This window comes from Notechis scutatus, chromosome 3, assembly GCF_049901735.1.
Source record: "Notechis scutatus isolate UNSWTSFEM ecotype Mainland chromosome 3, rNotScu1.2, whole genome shotgun sequence".
Taxonomy (NCBI): domain Eukaryota; kingdom Metazoa; phylum Chordata; class Lepidosauria; order Squamata; family Elapidae; genus Notechis; species Notechis scutatus.
In genome coordinates, this window is record NC_142011.1 from 73,913,827 (window position 1) to 73,927,783 (window position 13,957).

At 40.9% G+C, this 13,957-nt stretch overlaps 1 protein-coding gene across 1 annotated transcript in view; it reads right to left on the minus strand.

Moving 5' to 3' along the window:
• The window catches only part of ERICH3 (glutamate rich 3), a 71,604-nt gene extending 63,802 nt beyond the window's left edge, over positions 1-7,802 (minus strand). Inside the window, 1 exon segment of the mRNA XM_087960478.1 lies at positions 7,512-7,802. Coding sequence (XP_087816604.1) covers positions 7,512-7,531 — 20 coding nt within the window. The 5' untranslated portion in view covers positions 7,532-7,802.
• Between the last annotated feature and the right edge of the window lie 6,155 nt (positions 7,803-13,957).

A 13,957-nucleotide genomic window follows, 5' to 3' on the forward strand; every position in this document is an offset into this window, starting at 1 on the left:
TCATGTTTGATTCTTGGAAAGAAGCAAGGTCAGGCACTGAGTATTTGTACTGGAAAGTAATAATGCACTTCAGAAAAACAAGGGCACAGGAGTCAGTGGCCTTATGGTTGGTAAAGGCTATAAGTTATCTTTGAGCATGTGAGAAAATAAAAATAATCCTGGCTGTTGATATACTGCAACTGCAAACTGAATGAACATATGAAAAATAAAAATAAAAAGATTGTGAAGATGATACCCAGCTAATCTGAGGCTGCAGATTCTTCTGTGAGGCAACTGTGGGGCAACTGGTCAACATACATGCACGTCTCCACCTCTCCACAGAAGTGTTTCATTTTTAAATTAATCATGGAAAAAGGGGCATTGACAGTTTGGTTCTGCTTCTTTGAAGCCACCTGAAAAAAATATTATTTTTTCCTAGAAGCCATCAAGGTTAACACTTCGCTCTCTTTTCAAGATCAACAAAATATCAATAAAATCCAAGAGAAAAATTGGACACGTACAAAGATCTACAGACCTAACTCATCTGTGACACAAGACTTCTAGCTTTGGTAGATACTGATACAGATTAACAGAGATGGAAGTGATCTTGTAGGTCATCTAGTCCAGCCCCTACCCACCCAAGCAGACCCTACACCATTTTTGACCGATGACAGTCCAGTCTCTTCTTGAAAGCTTCCAGTGATGAAGTTCCCACAACGATTGAAGGCAAGCTGTTCCATTGGTTGATTGCTCTCACTGTCAGAAAATTTCTCCTTATTTCCAGGTTGAATCTCTCCTTGATCAGTTTCCATCCATTATTCCTTGTCTAGCCTTCAGGTGCTTTGGAAAATAGCTTCATCCCCTTCTTCTCTGTGGCAGCCCCTCAAATATTGGAACACTGCTATCATGCCTCCCCTGGTCCTTCTCTTCACTAGACTAGCTTCTAATCTGGATAACTTCTAATCAGACCTGGAATTCAACCCCTTTATTTGAAAATAAAGCGCAGTTCATAGGAGAGAGCTTAACTCCTCAAACCAAATTAGCTTTTCTACCACTCAGGAATTCCTATACAATGGCAGATAATATGACATCACTTGCTGCCTGCCTAGATATAGTTTCCACCAACTTAATGAATTGTATACCATTCACTCAAACATGCACAAATTATTGAAAACCTAGGCTAGGCTTTCTTTTATAAATGCTAATAGCAAACTATTGTACAGGTATAATGTTTACACTGCTGGAAAGAACAGAAGGGAGCAACCCTCTTCCTAGTTACCAGTTCCTGACCATTAATGGAACACTACCTGTTTACCATGACCTTACTGATCATACCTGAGGATAAAAGTGAATAAAAACATCTTTATGTGAGGCGAGGGAAAACGTGAAGAAATTTACTAAGAAGGAAGATGCTAGTCAAGATCAAAAGCCCACTTCAGTTCAATCTGCCTACCAAAGGTGTCATATGGGAAAAAGCTCTCTCCAAATGATCTTCTTAATCATTACGGTTCAAGGCCAGGCTGTTTGATTCTGAAGGCAATATAACTTCAATATGATTAGGAGCCATAGTTCATCCTTTAATCAATCTGTCTACACAACTAAAGCTGTCAGAAGTGATGCCCATCACTACATCATGTGGAAGTGAATTCCAGAGTTTATCTATACTCTATGGCAGTGGTGTCAAACTCAAGGCCTGGGGGGGCGATCTGGCCCATGGAATGCTTAGAACCAGCCCACGAGGTTAGCCTGGAAACAGCAAAGTACCGGCCCGTGGTAGCTCTGCCAGCAAAAATGGAGGTTGGGGGCTGTGCATGCCCCCCTGTGCCCCGTTCTCAGCCGTGCCAGCCGCCTGCAGCCCTTTGTCAGTGAAAATGGAGATGGGGGGCCACCTTCTGCAGTCCTCTGCCAGTGAAAAATGCGGTGAAGGGGCCATGAGCAGCCCTCCGAGCTCCATTTTCACTGGCAGAGGGCTATCAAAATGAACTAAAAACAAAACGAAAAGAGAAATGTTTCCCCTTTTGCATTTGAGCATGCAAGAAGGGACAGGAAAAGAGAAAGGGAAAGAGAAAGACAAAGAAGGAAAGATGGGAAGAGAGGAAGGAAGGAAAATAAGGAAAGAGGGAAAGGAAGAAGAAAGGAGAATGAAGAGGAAAGAAAAAAGAAGGAAGGAAGGAAGGAAGGAAGGAAGGAAGGAAGGAAGGAAGGAAGGAAGGAAGGAAAGAAGGAAAGAAAGAAAGAAAGAAAGAAAGAAAGAAAGAAAGAAAGAAAGAAAGAAAGAAAGAAAGAAAGAAAGATTATAATGAGAGTGAGGGAGGGTCTCAGGGAAGTCCTGCATTAGCACTTGGCCACCACAAGTGCCCCCACACGAGTCCCGTGTTACACCCACCATGGCCACGCCCACCATGGCCATGCCTGCCCTGCCGGCCCTCTGAGGTCAAATTTGATGCGGCCCTTAATGAAATTGAGTTTGACACCCCTGCTCTATGGGAAGAAATCCTGCCATTTTCCAGCTATGAGTTTTCTATCATTCAGCTTGGTTAGATGATTCAGGAATGTGTATTATGAATAACAAGAAAGTGTGGCCTTATATTTTGGTGCAACTCACAAAAGAAGGTTTTTGAAAAGTTTATTCTAAAAACATAACCTCACCTTAGCTACTCAACATTGACTTGGTGTAGCTAAAAGACACTCTCTTCTCTAGGATATGAACCAAGTGATTGCATGGACAACATGACTCAGGGGAGGCAAGAGAAATATTAATTAGTCATCTCTAGGATACTTTTTTCTTTCTTTGGAAAAGGGTGGGGACTGAGACTAATTAACTTATGCAGTCTTCAATTCTAAAAGTTTAGATGAAGTGTTACAATCAGTGTTTGAAAAAGGGTCCCAGAACTCCACTCATGATAGCGTTCACTTGACAAAAATAAACATCCGAAGTAGATGACACCAAGGTGGGTGTATATAGGTCTCTAAAATTGCTTAGTGTCCATCAGTCTACCCATGTACTTGTGCAGTGTGCTGATTCAACTACAGTCCTCTCAAGTATGGTATCTGTATTGACTTGTCTTCTGCTGTATGGCTTCCAACCTCCAACACTCCCATATTTATTGTAACCATAGCAGAGGTGGTATTCAGCAGGTTCTGACCAGTTCTGGTAGCGGAAATTTTGAGTAGTTCAGAGAACCGGCAAATACCACCTCTGACTGGCCCCACCTGCATCTATTCTCTGCCTCCCAAGTCCCAGCTGATCAGCTGGGTCTTCTTTTGTTGCCCTGCACAGGAGAACGGAGCTGGAAAGCTGGTTAGTGGGATGGGAAGGGGATGGGATTTTGCAGTATCTTTCCCCCGGAGTGGGGTGGGAATGGAGATTTTACAGTATCTTTCTCCTGCCATGCCCACCAAGCCACACCCACCAAGCCACACCCACAGAACCTCCCCACTGAATCCCACCATGGAACCATAGTCAATTATGAAGGAACCTCTATTAATTAAAAGTGGCTCTTTTCTACTAATCTTTTCACTTACAAAATTAAACACCCAAACAAATCTTTCAAGGGCATTTACCAGGGATACCTCTGACCCTAACTCTTTCTAATTTTAATAAAAACCAAATATGCTTACATATATTAGGACTAAAAGAGGAAAATCAAAATCAAAGGTCATTATTGAAAGAGGCAGTTTGAAAAACCCTATCAGCTAGCAAATGGCTGATCTTGGGTGATAATACACTTTTATCTATTGATTTTTCTTTTATATTTACAAATCTTTTTACCAGCAGCTGATTGTTATAAAAAAGAAGAAATCAACAGCTTGCAAAACTATGCTATTACATTAGGATATTGTCAAAAAGCTTCATTAAAACCTCCCTTTTCAGCCACTATCCTTCTTCTTTGGAGACTTTGGAATAGCTTTCCCCAAAAAAACCACTTAGCATTAAAACACGAATAATAATTTTCCATCCATTCTTGAAAAACACAGATGAATCATTTTTTTCCTTCTGTTATGTTTTTTAAACTGTATCTATAGTTCCTGACCTAAAATTATGAGTAAAATACAAGAATACGATTTTTAATCTTATTTTATGACATAGGCCAAGGAAATTGCTCAGAATCGCTGACAATTGAAAGCCATGTAAGATCAGTAAATAAACTATTTCATGTAGGAAAAAAAAAACCTGTCCAGAAATAGCAATGGGTCAAAAATGAGGGAATCAGGTGCAAGCCACAAAAATTACATGGTGTCAATTGCTTACGAGACACAATTTAAAGTCTTGCTATTGCATTCATTTTAAAAGGTTTAAGGGCACTACAACCTTCTTAAGATCTACAGGACAGGTCTCTTTGGAGATGCCTCTGTTAGCAAAAGGCTGGTCTTTGCGATATGAATTAAAAAGTCCTCCCTTGCGTTGTTTCTGGGTAATGGAATGCACTCAGAGCTGGGTGTGTTAGTTATTGCACAGTTAGTGAAAAACAAATATGACCACTGCAAAATTAAAGGGCAGGTGGAAACAGGTCAACATATGCAAAATCAGAGGGCAAGGTATACCTGCCATGGGGTATAAAGAAAAATAAAATGCAAAAGGATTTGATTTCTATAGACTGGTTTTTGAATGACAGCAACTCCTGCCTTTTGTAGTTGTTGTTATGTTTTCTAACTTCCTCTTATCATAAGCTTTTGGAATTCTTGTGATCTGGCTCACATTCAGTTCTGCTTAGTTCAGTGAAACCAGTCATGGTGTTTCGCTCCCATGAGGTGATTAGAAAAAAACCACATCTTTTTAGCCAGGATTTTAATTATTAAAGATTTTTAGAATGAAGGTTATCCTTAATTTGAATTGTTTTTTTTTTTTAAATTTTCTATTTGGGTTTTCTAAATATGGTCAGTTTCCATGATTTATCAGAATAAGAAGGCAGAGGAATCAATTGGATATAATGGATGAAATAGAAGGAAAATATGCATTAGTAAATCATATGGCAATATTATGAGTAAGATACAATAGTACGATTTTTAATCTTAATCGCTGACAATTGAAATGGCATGTAGACCAATCAATAAAATATATCATGTAGGAAGAAAAAAAACTCAAAATAAATGCCAGTTTCTGGGGGGAGAAACATCACAAAACATCAGTCCCATGATCATGGAGTACTGGAAACAGTCGTAAATGAGCACCAGGTCAGAGCACCCAAAATGCAATCAAGGAACTGCAGGGGAGGCCTGGATGTTATAACTTCAGAACTGGGTCATAAGCAGCTTTCAGGGGTCTATTCTACCTTTGACCAGTTATTAAACATAAGTCAAGGGCTACTTGTATTCATAAGGCATGTCGACGAGTTTAGGCTCAGTTTGGTTTGCAGTCTCTGTTTGTAAAAACATCAAAAATACCTTCCCTCAACAACTGGGCATGAAGTCTTTGTTTGTGTCCTATTTTTTAAAAAAATGCTTTTGAAGGGTCCATGTTCCATTTGCAAATGGGTTTTTTGATTTCTAACATAGAGAAAGGGCGCCGGGATGTTGATGAATATATTATATTTCAGAGACAAAACTGACAGGGTATATTTGCAATGCAACCTCTGTGAAGCTATTACTCTGCCTAAAATAAAAAGTCGCTGTGACAGAGGTGCTAATTAGTTAATCTGAACTAACTTTCAAGGTAGGCTGGAAAAGATCCTGGAAGATGGAGAAGTTAAAAGGGCAAGAACATAGACATTTGGTGATTAAAGAAAGTTGGCAATTATAAATAGAATGATAAGACCTGGGAGAAGCGTGGTTGGAAGACAGGTGTGAAGGAAGAAGGAACAAGGAAAAAGAGGCATAGAGAAATTAATGAGAAGGTACTGAATAAATATTACTGTGGTTACAGTCAGGAGATCTTGCAGTGAGAAGGAAATTGAAATGCTAGAAGGGTGATCTAAGGGGAAAGAGCCAGTAGACGGAGAAAACAATGGCTGGAGGTGATCATGATAATGAGGGGAAAAACCAAGGTAGCCTACAGAAACTCTCCTATAAGGTCATAATAAGCAATCCCCAACCAAGTCAATAGCAAAGAAAGGCCTTCCAGATGGTCATGAAAGCCACAGCAGGACTACACTTCTCCTTCCCCAACCTAGTATATTGGGACTACAATTTCTATCATTCCCAGTCACTGTGGTTGACGGCCATACAGACTGAGAACTGTAATCCAGATTCATGGGGATATCCATCGTATTAAGCAAGACTATATATGCAACATAAGGATTATTTAATAATAATTATGAAGAAGGACGGTTTTGTCCTGTTATGATTATTGCTTCTTACTGCATCGGTACTGACAACAGCTTCTGTGATTCACTATTTTTCTGCATGAAAGGACTTTTTATATGAGGATTTTTTTAAAAAAAAAAATCAGTCCTCTACTGCAATCTGAAAGAGATAAGACTTGTACAGAAAAATGACAGATCCTATGCTAATTTTTTTCAATTCATGAAAACACAAATGTTTTACTCTCCCTCTGTATATTTGCGTATACATGCACTGATGCATTGCATGAGAATGACAGTTTATGACTGATCCATATCTAGTGTTACAATATAAATGGTTTGAAAACTAGGGATTGGTTAAATAAATGAAATTTAGATTTAGTGTAATGTGTGGATCTTGCTATTATTTTTCAGTGGAATATTTTATGTAATGGCTAGGACACAGAGGTAGATACACATACACATTTTTTTTTTCATGATAAAATTCAGACTTTCTAGCCATTAGCACTTGGCCAGTTGTGAATGTATTAAAGTTGCTTCATATTTCCTTAAAATTTGATTTTGCAATCTCTCAAGAATTAATTAGAAAACTTTCAGTGTTACTCTGAACATTCAACATCAAGGTTATTAACTTTCTAATGCATAAATCTTACAATGATTTAAGTTGGCTGCCTTTAGGTTTGTTCACCTACTTTCTTAAAAAAATGTTTACTATGGTTCATTAAACAAACGAAAACTTCATCAGAGCAAGGGAATTTAGATTAGATTTTTTTTCCCCCTCCTTGCTTGAAAGACTCCATTGACGAACTAGCAGGAGCTGCCAAATCTATATTCCAACAGGTTGTCCAAAATAAAGAATGTAACCATTTCATTCTGAGATGCAATTTTTTTGCAAATTAAAATTATTTCTCCATGCTCCCTGCCACTCCATCATGCCTGAAGAAGATGGATGAGCTTCAGCCTAGTCAAAACCCTATGCTGTCCCAAATGTGCTAAACAGCATTTCCTTAACCTGGGGCTGAGGAGAGTGGGCTGCCTACAACTCAAGCTGCTGAAGTGACCTGTGCCGTCCAACAGCCAAAGAAATGGCATTTCAGGAACCGGGGAGAAAAGGGTTCTGATCTCTGAGGCACAGACAGGAAAGAAAAAAAAAAAGGTTGGTTTTTTTCTTCAGAAAATGAATTCATAACCCAGCAGCTCAGGAGATCAGATAGACTGACAGCAATTCAAAGAGATGGCTTTTGATCTCATCCCATCCACCCTCACCCAAGTATTTGGAAGCTTCTCACTTACCCAGAATGGGGATGATTCATGCTTACAGAATAGCTCTTTTTGGTGTGGGGAGAATGCACTGGAAACCCAAAGGGCAGCTTTGGGGCGCTAACAAGGCTGGATGCTTTTTAAATGAGAACCTTCATTCTCAGCGCCTGGAGGCTGCGCTGGCTCGCTTCTCCTCGCCTTGCCTCGCGCCAGACAGAGCCCGCACCCAACTGATGCCCTGGAGTGGGGGTGGGGGAACCCGCACCTCACCTCGCCCCCCCCCCCTCCAGTCTCCTGCATCAACGCAGGTCTTCGTGTTGCTAAGGGAGGACCACGTGGTGATGCTTTGAAAGAGGTGGGCGCAAAGGTCTCCCTTGACCCAATGAATTGGGAGGCTGCGCGGGCTCTCCGCGCTGATAGGGGAAGCCGAGCTGCCCGTTCCTGATCGGAGGAGAGCCAGTTCTCCCCGGGCTCCTGTAACCCGACGCAGACAAGTAGATGGAGAGAGAGAGAGGCAGAGGGAGAAGCAGAAGCGAGCTGCTTGTACTCGCCTTGCGCAATGCTCCAGCTTGGCTTAGAGCTGTTCTGTGGAAGAGGTGTTCTGTGAACCAAACGTGAATGTTGATGGTTGTTAGGATTCTCCCTGACGGGGTTAAGACAAAGGCTGACTGGGCCGGCCGCTCCCTGAAGATGGAAATTGGGGTCCCCACGGAAGGAGCAAGCCCGATGTGTCATCCAGAGCTTGACTCTTCTAAACTCAGGTCCCTGAAATGTGCGAGGAAGTTTATTTATTCTATTTATTTTATTTTGTCAAGCTATTATAACAGGTATAAGTATAAACATAATTATGAATACATGAAATGGATACATATAAGAAAAATAAAAAAAGAAACAATAGGACAGGGACGGTAGGCACGTTGGTGCGTTTATGCACACCCCTTATAGGCCTCTTAGGAAAGGAGTGAGGTCAATAGTAGACAGTCTAAGGTTAAAGTTTTTGGGGTTTGGGGAAGAAATCACAGAGTCAGGTAGAGTATTTCAGACATTGACCACTCTGTTGCTGAAATCGTATTTCCTGCAAATCAAGTTTGGTGTGGTTTACCTTGAGTTTGTATCTATTGTGTGCTCTTGTATTGTTATGGTTGAAGCTGAAGTATTCATTGACAGGTAGGACATTGCAATGTATAATTTTATGTACTATACTTAGGTCGGACTGAAGGTGGCTTAGTTCTAGGTTGTCTATGTCTAGAATTTCAAGTCTGGTGGCCAGGGGTGGGTTTCTACCGGTTCTGTCCACCTCTGTAGAACCGGTAGCTCTGAACCAGTTCTATGTCTACTGATGTTTTTGCCCACCCACCCACCTGGGCTCTTACCTGATCTTTATTTCCTGATTTTTCAAATTCAGCTGCCGAACAAGGCACAGCTGCAATTAGAAAAGCAGGAAAAGAGGTTTGTTTCAAAGGCTGCTTCTCTGCAGGCAGCTGCTGATGACAATTTACAGGCGTGCGGCTCGCAGCCTGCAGGGAAGCTCGTAAATCCCGAACCGGTAGTTAACCCTGTCGTATCCCACCCCTGCTGGTGGCATAAGGTATTCTGCAAGACGTAGAGGAGTGGAGAACTTTTCTTGTGAAATATTTCTGGACTTTCTCAACTGTATTAATATCAGATATGTAATGCGGGTTCCAGACTGATGAGCTGTATTCAAGTATTGGTCTAGCAAATGTTTTGTATGCTCTAGTTAGTAGTGTGATATTACCGGAGAAAAAGCTACGCAAAAAGAAAAAGTTACTGGAGAAAAAGCCACCCGCAGGGTGCGGCTTCCACAGTCGCAGAGGTAGGCGCCTGCCTCTAAGGTATTTGCATTTAGAAAAAAAGCTAGAGTGCAGTAAAGAGGCTGGAAAGAAAGGATAGAAAGGAAAAACACTGCCCGCACTTAAAACTCGGTTACAATTGGGAGTAAAACAGACCAGAGAAGATCCCAAACACACACACCTTTAATATTCTGACTGCAGTTCCAAAGGCGATTCTTTCACCTGCCCTGCTTTTAAAATACACCTTGGGGCCAACTTGAGTATCTTCTCCTTCAAGGTAAAATTTCAGTGCTGAAACAGTTTAGCTTAGTAAAAAAAAAAAAAAAGAGGAATATGTACCGTGTTTCTCATATAATAAGGCCGGGTCTTATTTTTTTTTGAGCCCTGAAAAAATGGCTAGGCTGTCTTTTCGGCGTGACTTAATTCCCCCTTGCATCTTTGGGTGGGTGGGCGGCAACGGCTTGGATGTTGACCTCGGCATTGGTGGGGCACTTCGTATCGGGGTCAACGCAGGCAGCACCATATCCGGTGTGCAACAAAAGTACTTCTAATGGCAAGCCCCCACCATTCCCCCATTTCACATGTTTTAATATAGGCCTTAATTTGGGGGGAGGGGCTTAATTTCATTTCATGCCTATAAAACATGCTGGGACTTCCTATTGGGGGAGGCCATATTGTTTGAGAAACAGGGTAGAAAGGAGCATGGTTGAGATGGATACGATCACACCCAGGTTAGAAATTTTCCTTTCTGCTCATGGTCCTAGAAGTGGCAGGTGAGAGAAAAAGGGAATTGTTTCTTGTCATGGAATACACTGGCTGGTCTTGAAAAATTAAACAGAGTTGGGTTCCATTCATAGTGGGATGGGAGACCACTAGGAAACTTTAGAGCTATAGGCCGGACAAAACAGAAAAAAAAAACCTCCGTAAGTAGGAGAAAAACTTTTCTATAGTATTTCTCAAGAAAACAATTGGGATTTCCATTTGGAAGTTCCATCTGAAGGCTACTTAAAAGGGGCTACTGTTTAATACACATATAGCAATGTTTACATACTTTGATGGTTTTCAAAACAATGAAACATATTCACGATGAGACCTCTACCTATTGTTACTCCCGATAATTAAACAAAATGTACAGCACATAGGCAGTGTACTATGAATGCCAGGGACTGAAGAGCGACATCAACTTTTTAATAGGCTTTATGAAGGTGCCTAATTAGCACAAGTATGATGTAGTAATTAGTTGTTGGACTAGGGGGATTCCGCTTCAAGTCCAACTGAATTCATTGAGTGATTTTGTACTGGCCACCTCTTGACATGTTAAGCTGAGCAGACACACGTATAGAGTCCTTTACCGACTGCCTCATGAAGTGATTGGTCAAACTTACAGTGGTGAAAAAAACCACAATTAGTTCTAGACATACAACCACAATTGAGCGGCCCAAATTCCCCCATGTTGTGACCTTTCTTGCCACAATTGTTAAGTGAATAACACAGTTGCAATTGTTCATAACGTAGTTGTTAAGTGAATCTGGCTTCCCCATTGACTTTGCTTTTCAGTAGTTCAGAAAAAAATGACCACATGACCCTGGGGCACCACAATCATCATAAATACATGCAAGTTACCAAGGATCCGAATTTCGATCAGGTAACCATAGGAATGCTGCAATGGTCATAAGTGTGAAAATGGTCATAAGTCACCTTTTTCCAGTGCCGTTATAACATCGGTCACCAAATGAGCTGTTGTAAGTTGAGGACTACCTGTACTTTATTTAATTTTACTTTGCAATCAGTCTTCACATTTATGGCCACTGCACCATCCCATGGTCATGACTGTGATTTTCAACCAACTTGTGCCAGCAGAGTTAATGGAGAAGGTGGAAGTAAAATTGTAACTCACAATCACAATCGCTACCCAGTGACCGTGCCCCTCCAATTAACAACTGTAGGGGGAAGTAAGGTCATAAACCTAAACTGCAGTGCTTAGCAGTTGAGTTGCTGGTCACAATTGTGGTCACCAAGAAAGGACTGCTTTGTATAAGCTACGATTCCTCTGTTTAGCAAAAAGTAGATCTTCTCTATAGTTTCTTTCTTAACTGCAATTTACAAAAAACCTCTGGCAAGATTAAGTCTGACAATTCTAGCTGTTACCTTACATGGGATGTAGAGTGGACGTTTACTGTCATGTCTGTTGTAAAATCTTGACAGTGATGAACTGGATAAGGCATAATACATGCCTACTTGGAGACCCAGGTCAAAGTAGCATGTAGTTAAGAATATAGTTCATAAAATGGACACACTGCAATTTGTCATGTTGGTGAGATGTGTGTGGCTATATAAATTTGATAAACAAACAGACCCCAAAAGTATTTGATATACCTGAAGTGGAGCAAGAGTTCACCTCTGCTCCTAGTTCATCATATGCAGGCCCTTTATGTAACTAAGCAAGTTGCATTTCCAGTCTGATCCACAAATACTGGATTGCCTGCTTGTTAAGATCTTATTGACAACCGCTTCCATAGAGACTTGGTTTCAATTGCCTATTGAACACTAAAAGTCTATATTTGAAAGCTTCTCTAACCTACAATTATACAATTGGAATGGGGAGGTGTACAGATAGTCCTCAATTTACAAAAAGTCATTAGGGACCATTCAAAGTTACAATGGCACTGGAAAAAAGTGACACTTTTTTACACTTAGGACCACTGCATCCTTCCCATGATCACATGATCAAAAGCCGGATAATTAGCAACTGGCATGTACTTATGGCGGTTGCAGTCTCCCAGGGTCATGTGATCACCTTTTGTGACATTCAAACAAGCAAAGGCAATAGGGAAGCCACATTCATTTAACAACCACCTTACTGATTGAACAACTGCAGGGGTTCACTCAATGACTCTGGCAAGAAAGGTCGTAAAATGGGGCACACTTCACAACAGAAATTTTGAGCTCAATTATGGTCGTAAGCCAAGGACTCCTTGTACAGCCTTAGAGATGGAATTCACACAATAGTCCCATTTCCCTTTTCCATGTTGAGACATCCTGAATGAGATTAACATAATTTAAAAACATATTGTAAGAGGCCGGGGATGCTGTCCCAAATGGTAGGAAAAAGTAGAATATGAATGTCTCAAATGCCACATCATAAGGAACAAGAATAAGCGAGGCTAGAGTACGGGTAGTCCTTGACATACAATCATAAACAGAGCTTGCCCAATACCATTGGATGACATGACAGTTGTAGTACAAGCCAGTCACACAACCCACCCAATTTTACATCCTTCTTTGTGACGGTTGTGGTTCGCTATCTGAAAAGTGCTGGTTTTCGGCAAAGCCATGTAAAATGCAGTTGCATGACCACAGGATGCTGCAAACAGCTGTAAGGGCAACCATGTTGTGAAGTGCACAAAATTCAGTTTCATAACTACAGAGGGAGCCCAACCATCAGAACTTCCTATCCAGATCATAAGTCTCCCTTTTCAGGTTGGTCATCGCTTTGAATGGTTGCTAAGTGACCAGTCATAATTCAAGGGCTACTGTTCTGACCAAGGATTCCTGAGACACCAACACAGATTAAATCCAAAACTCTTTTAGTTCAACGGCTGTGAATTATTGTCATTCACAGCCCATGATTCTCAACCAGTTATAAATAGTCCCATGGGACTATTGCATCTTTACCTTTCTTGAAGTGCTGCCAATGACTAAAGTGCCAATTAGTCTTTCAAAACCAAATGGAGCACAAATTCACCACGGAGCTTTCAGGTTCCAAACCAACCAGAGTGAACGTTACTTCCTGCAAAGGTTCCTATCCCTTTGCACTTCCTTTATATCTTATGGGAGACACAATCACCTCCAAGCCTTATTCCTGAGTCACCCCTTTTCTCTTAGCTGCTCTTGCCTTCTGGCAGCTCTGCACACACGCAAACTGGGAACAAGCTCCACCCATGTCTTTGCCTTGCTGCTGTCAGATTCTGGAGACTCCAGAGTCAGCACATAACTCCCAGATGTCCCTGGCCCCATCTCTGTATAGGACGCAGGACCCAAGTGCAAGTCCTCCCCAGCCTCCCGGACTTGCCCATGTTCTTCCCCACTGTCCAATTCTGCTGCCATCTCCACAGGCTGCTGGCAGAGCACAACAGCTATCTGTAATATAGCTGGATCTTATCAGTTCTAGAAATGGCAGCAAAAATCACATGTATTTATAAGATCAACGTGTCTATAGAGCAGGAATGGGAAACTGGTCTAGCAGCCATTGTTACAAGCATGTTGTTTCTCAACATGTTTTTGCTGGTTGGACTCTTATGAAGGTTAGTTTAGCAATCACTGAATGCCAAAGGAAGAATATTGGAGAACCAAGAATACAGATAGGAGTTGTATCTTGTGTACTTGGCAATATGGTTAAAAACAAAGAAATGGCATCCCTAAGAATAACATCCCCAAATATCTGATCAAAGCAAAATATTTTTTATTAAAGTCTTTTTTTGAAGTTCTATAAATTTTGCTTATGTGATGAAGAAAAGAATTAGCTGTAGAAAACAGATTGTTAAACAAAACATGATATTTATCTTTATGGAAAAGTATGAAGCTGGCTTTTTTTTATGCCAGCATAAATTGGTCCTTCAGACCATGACACATTTACTATACTATATTAATCCAATAGCTTGTATGTCC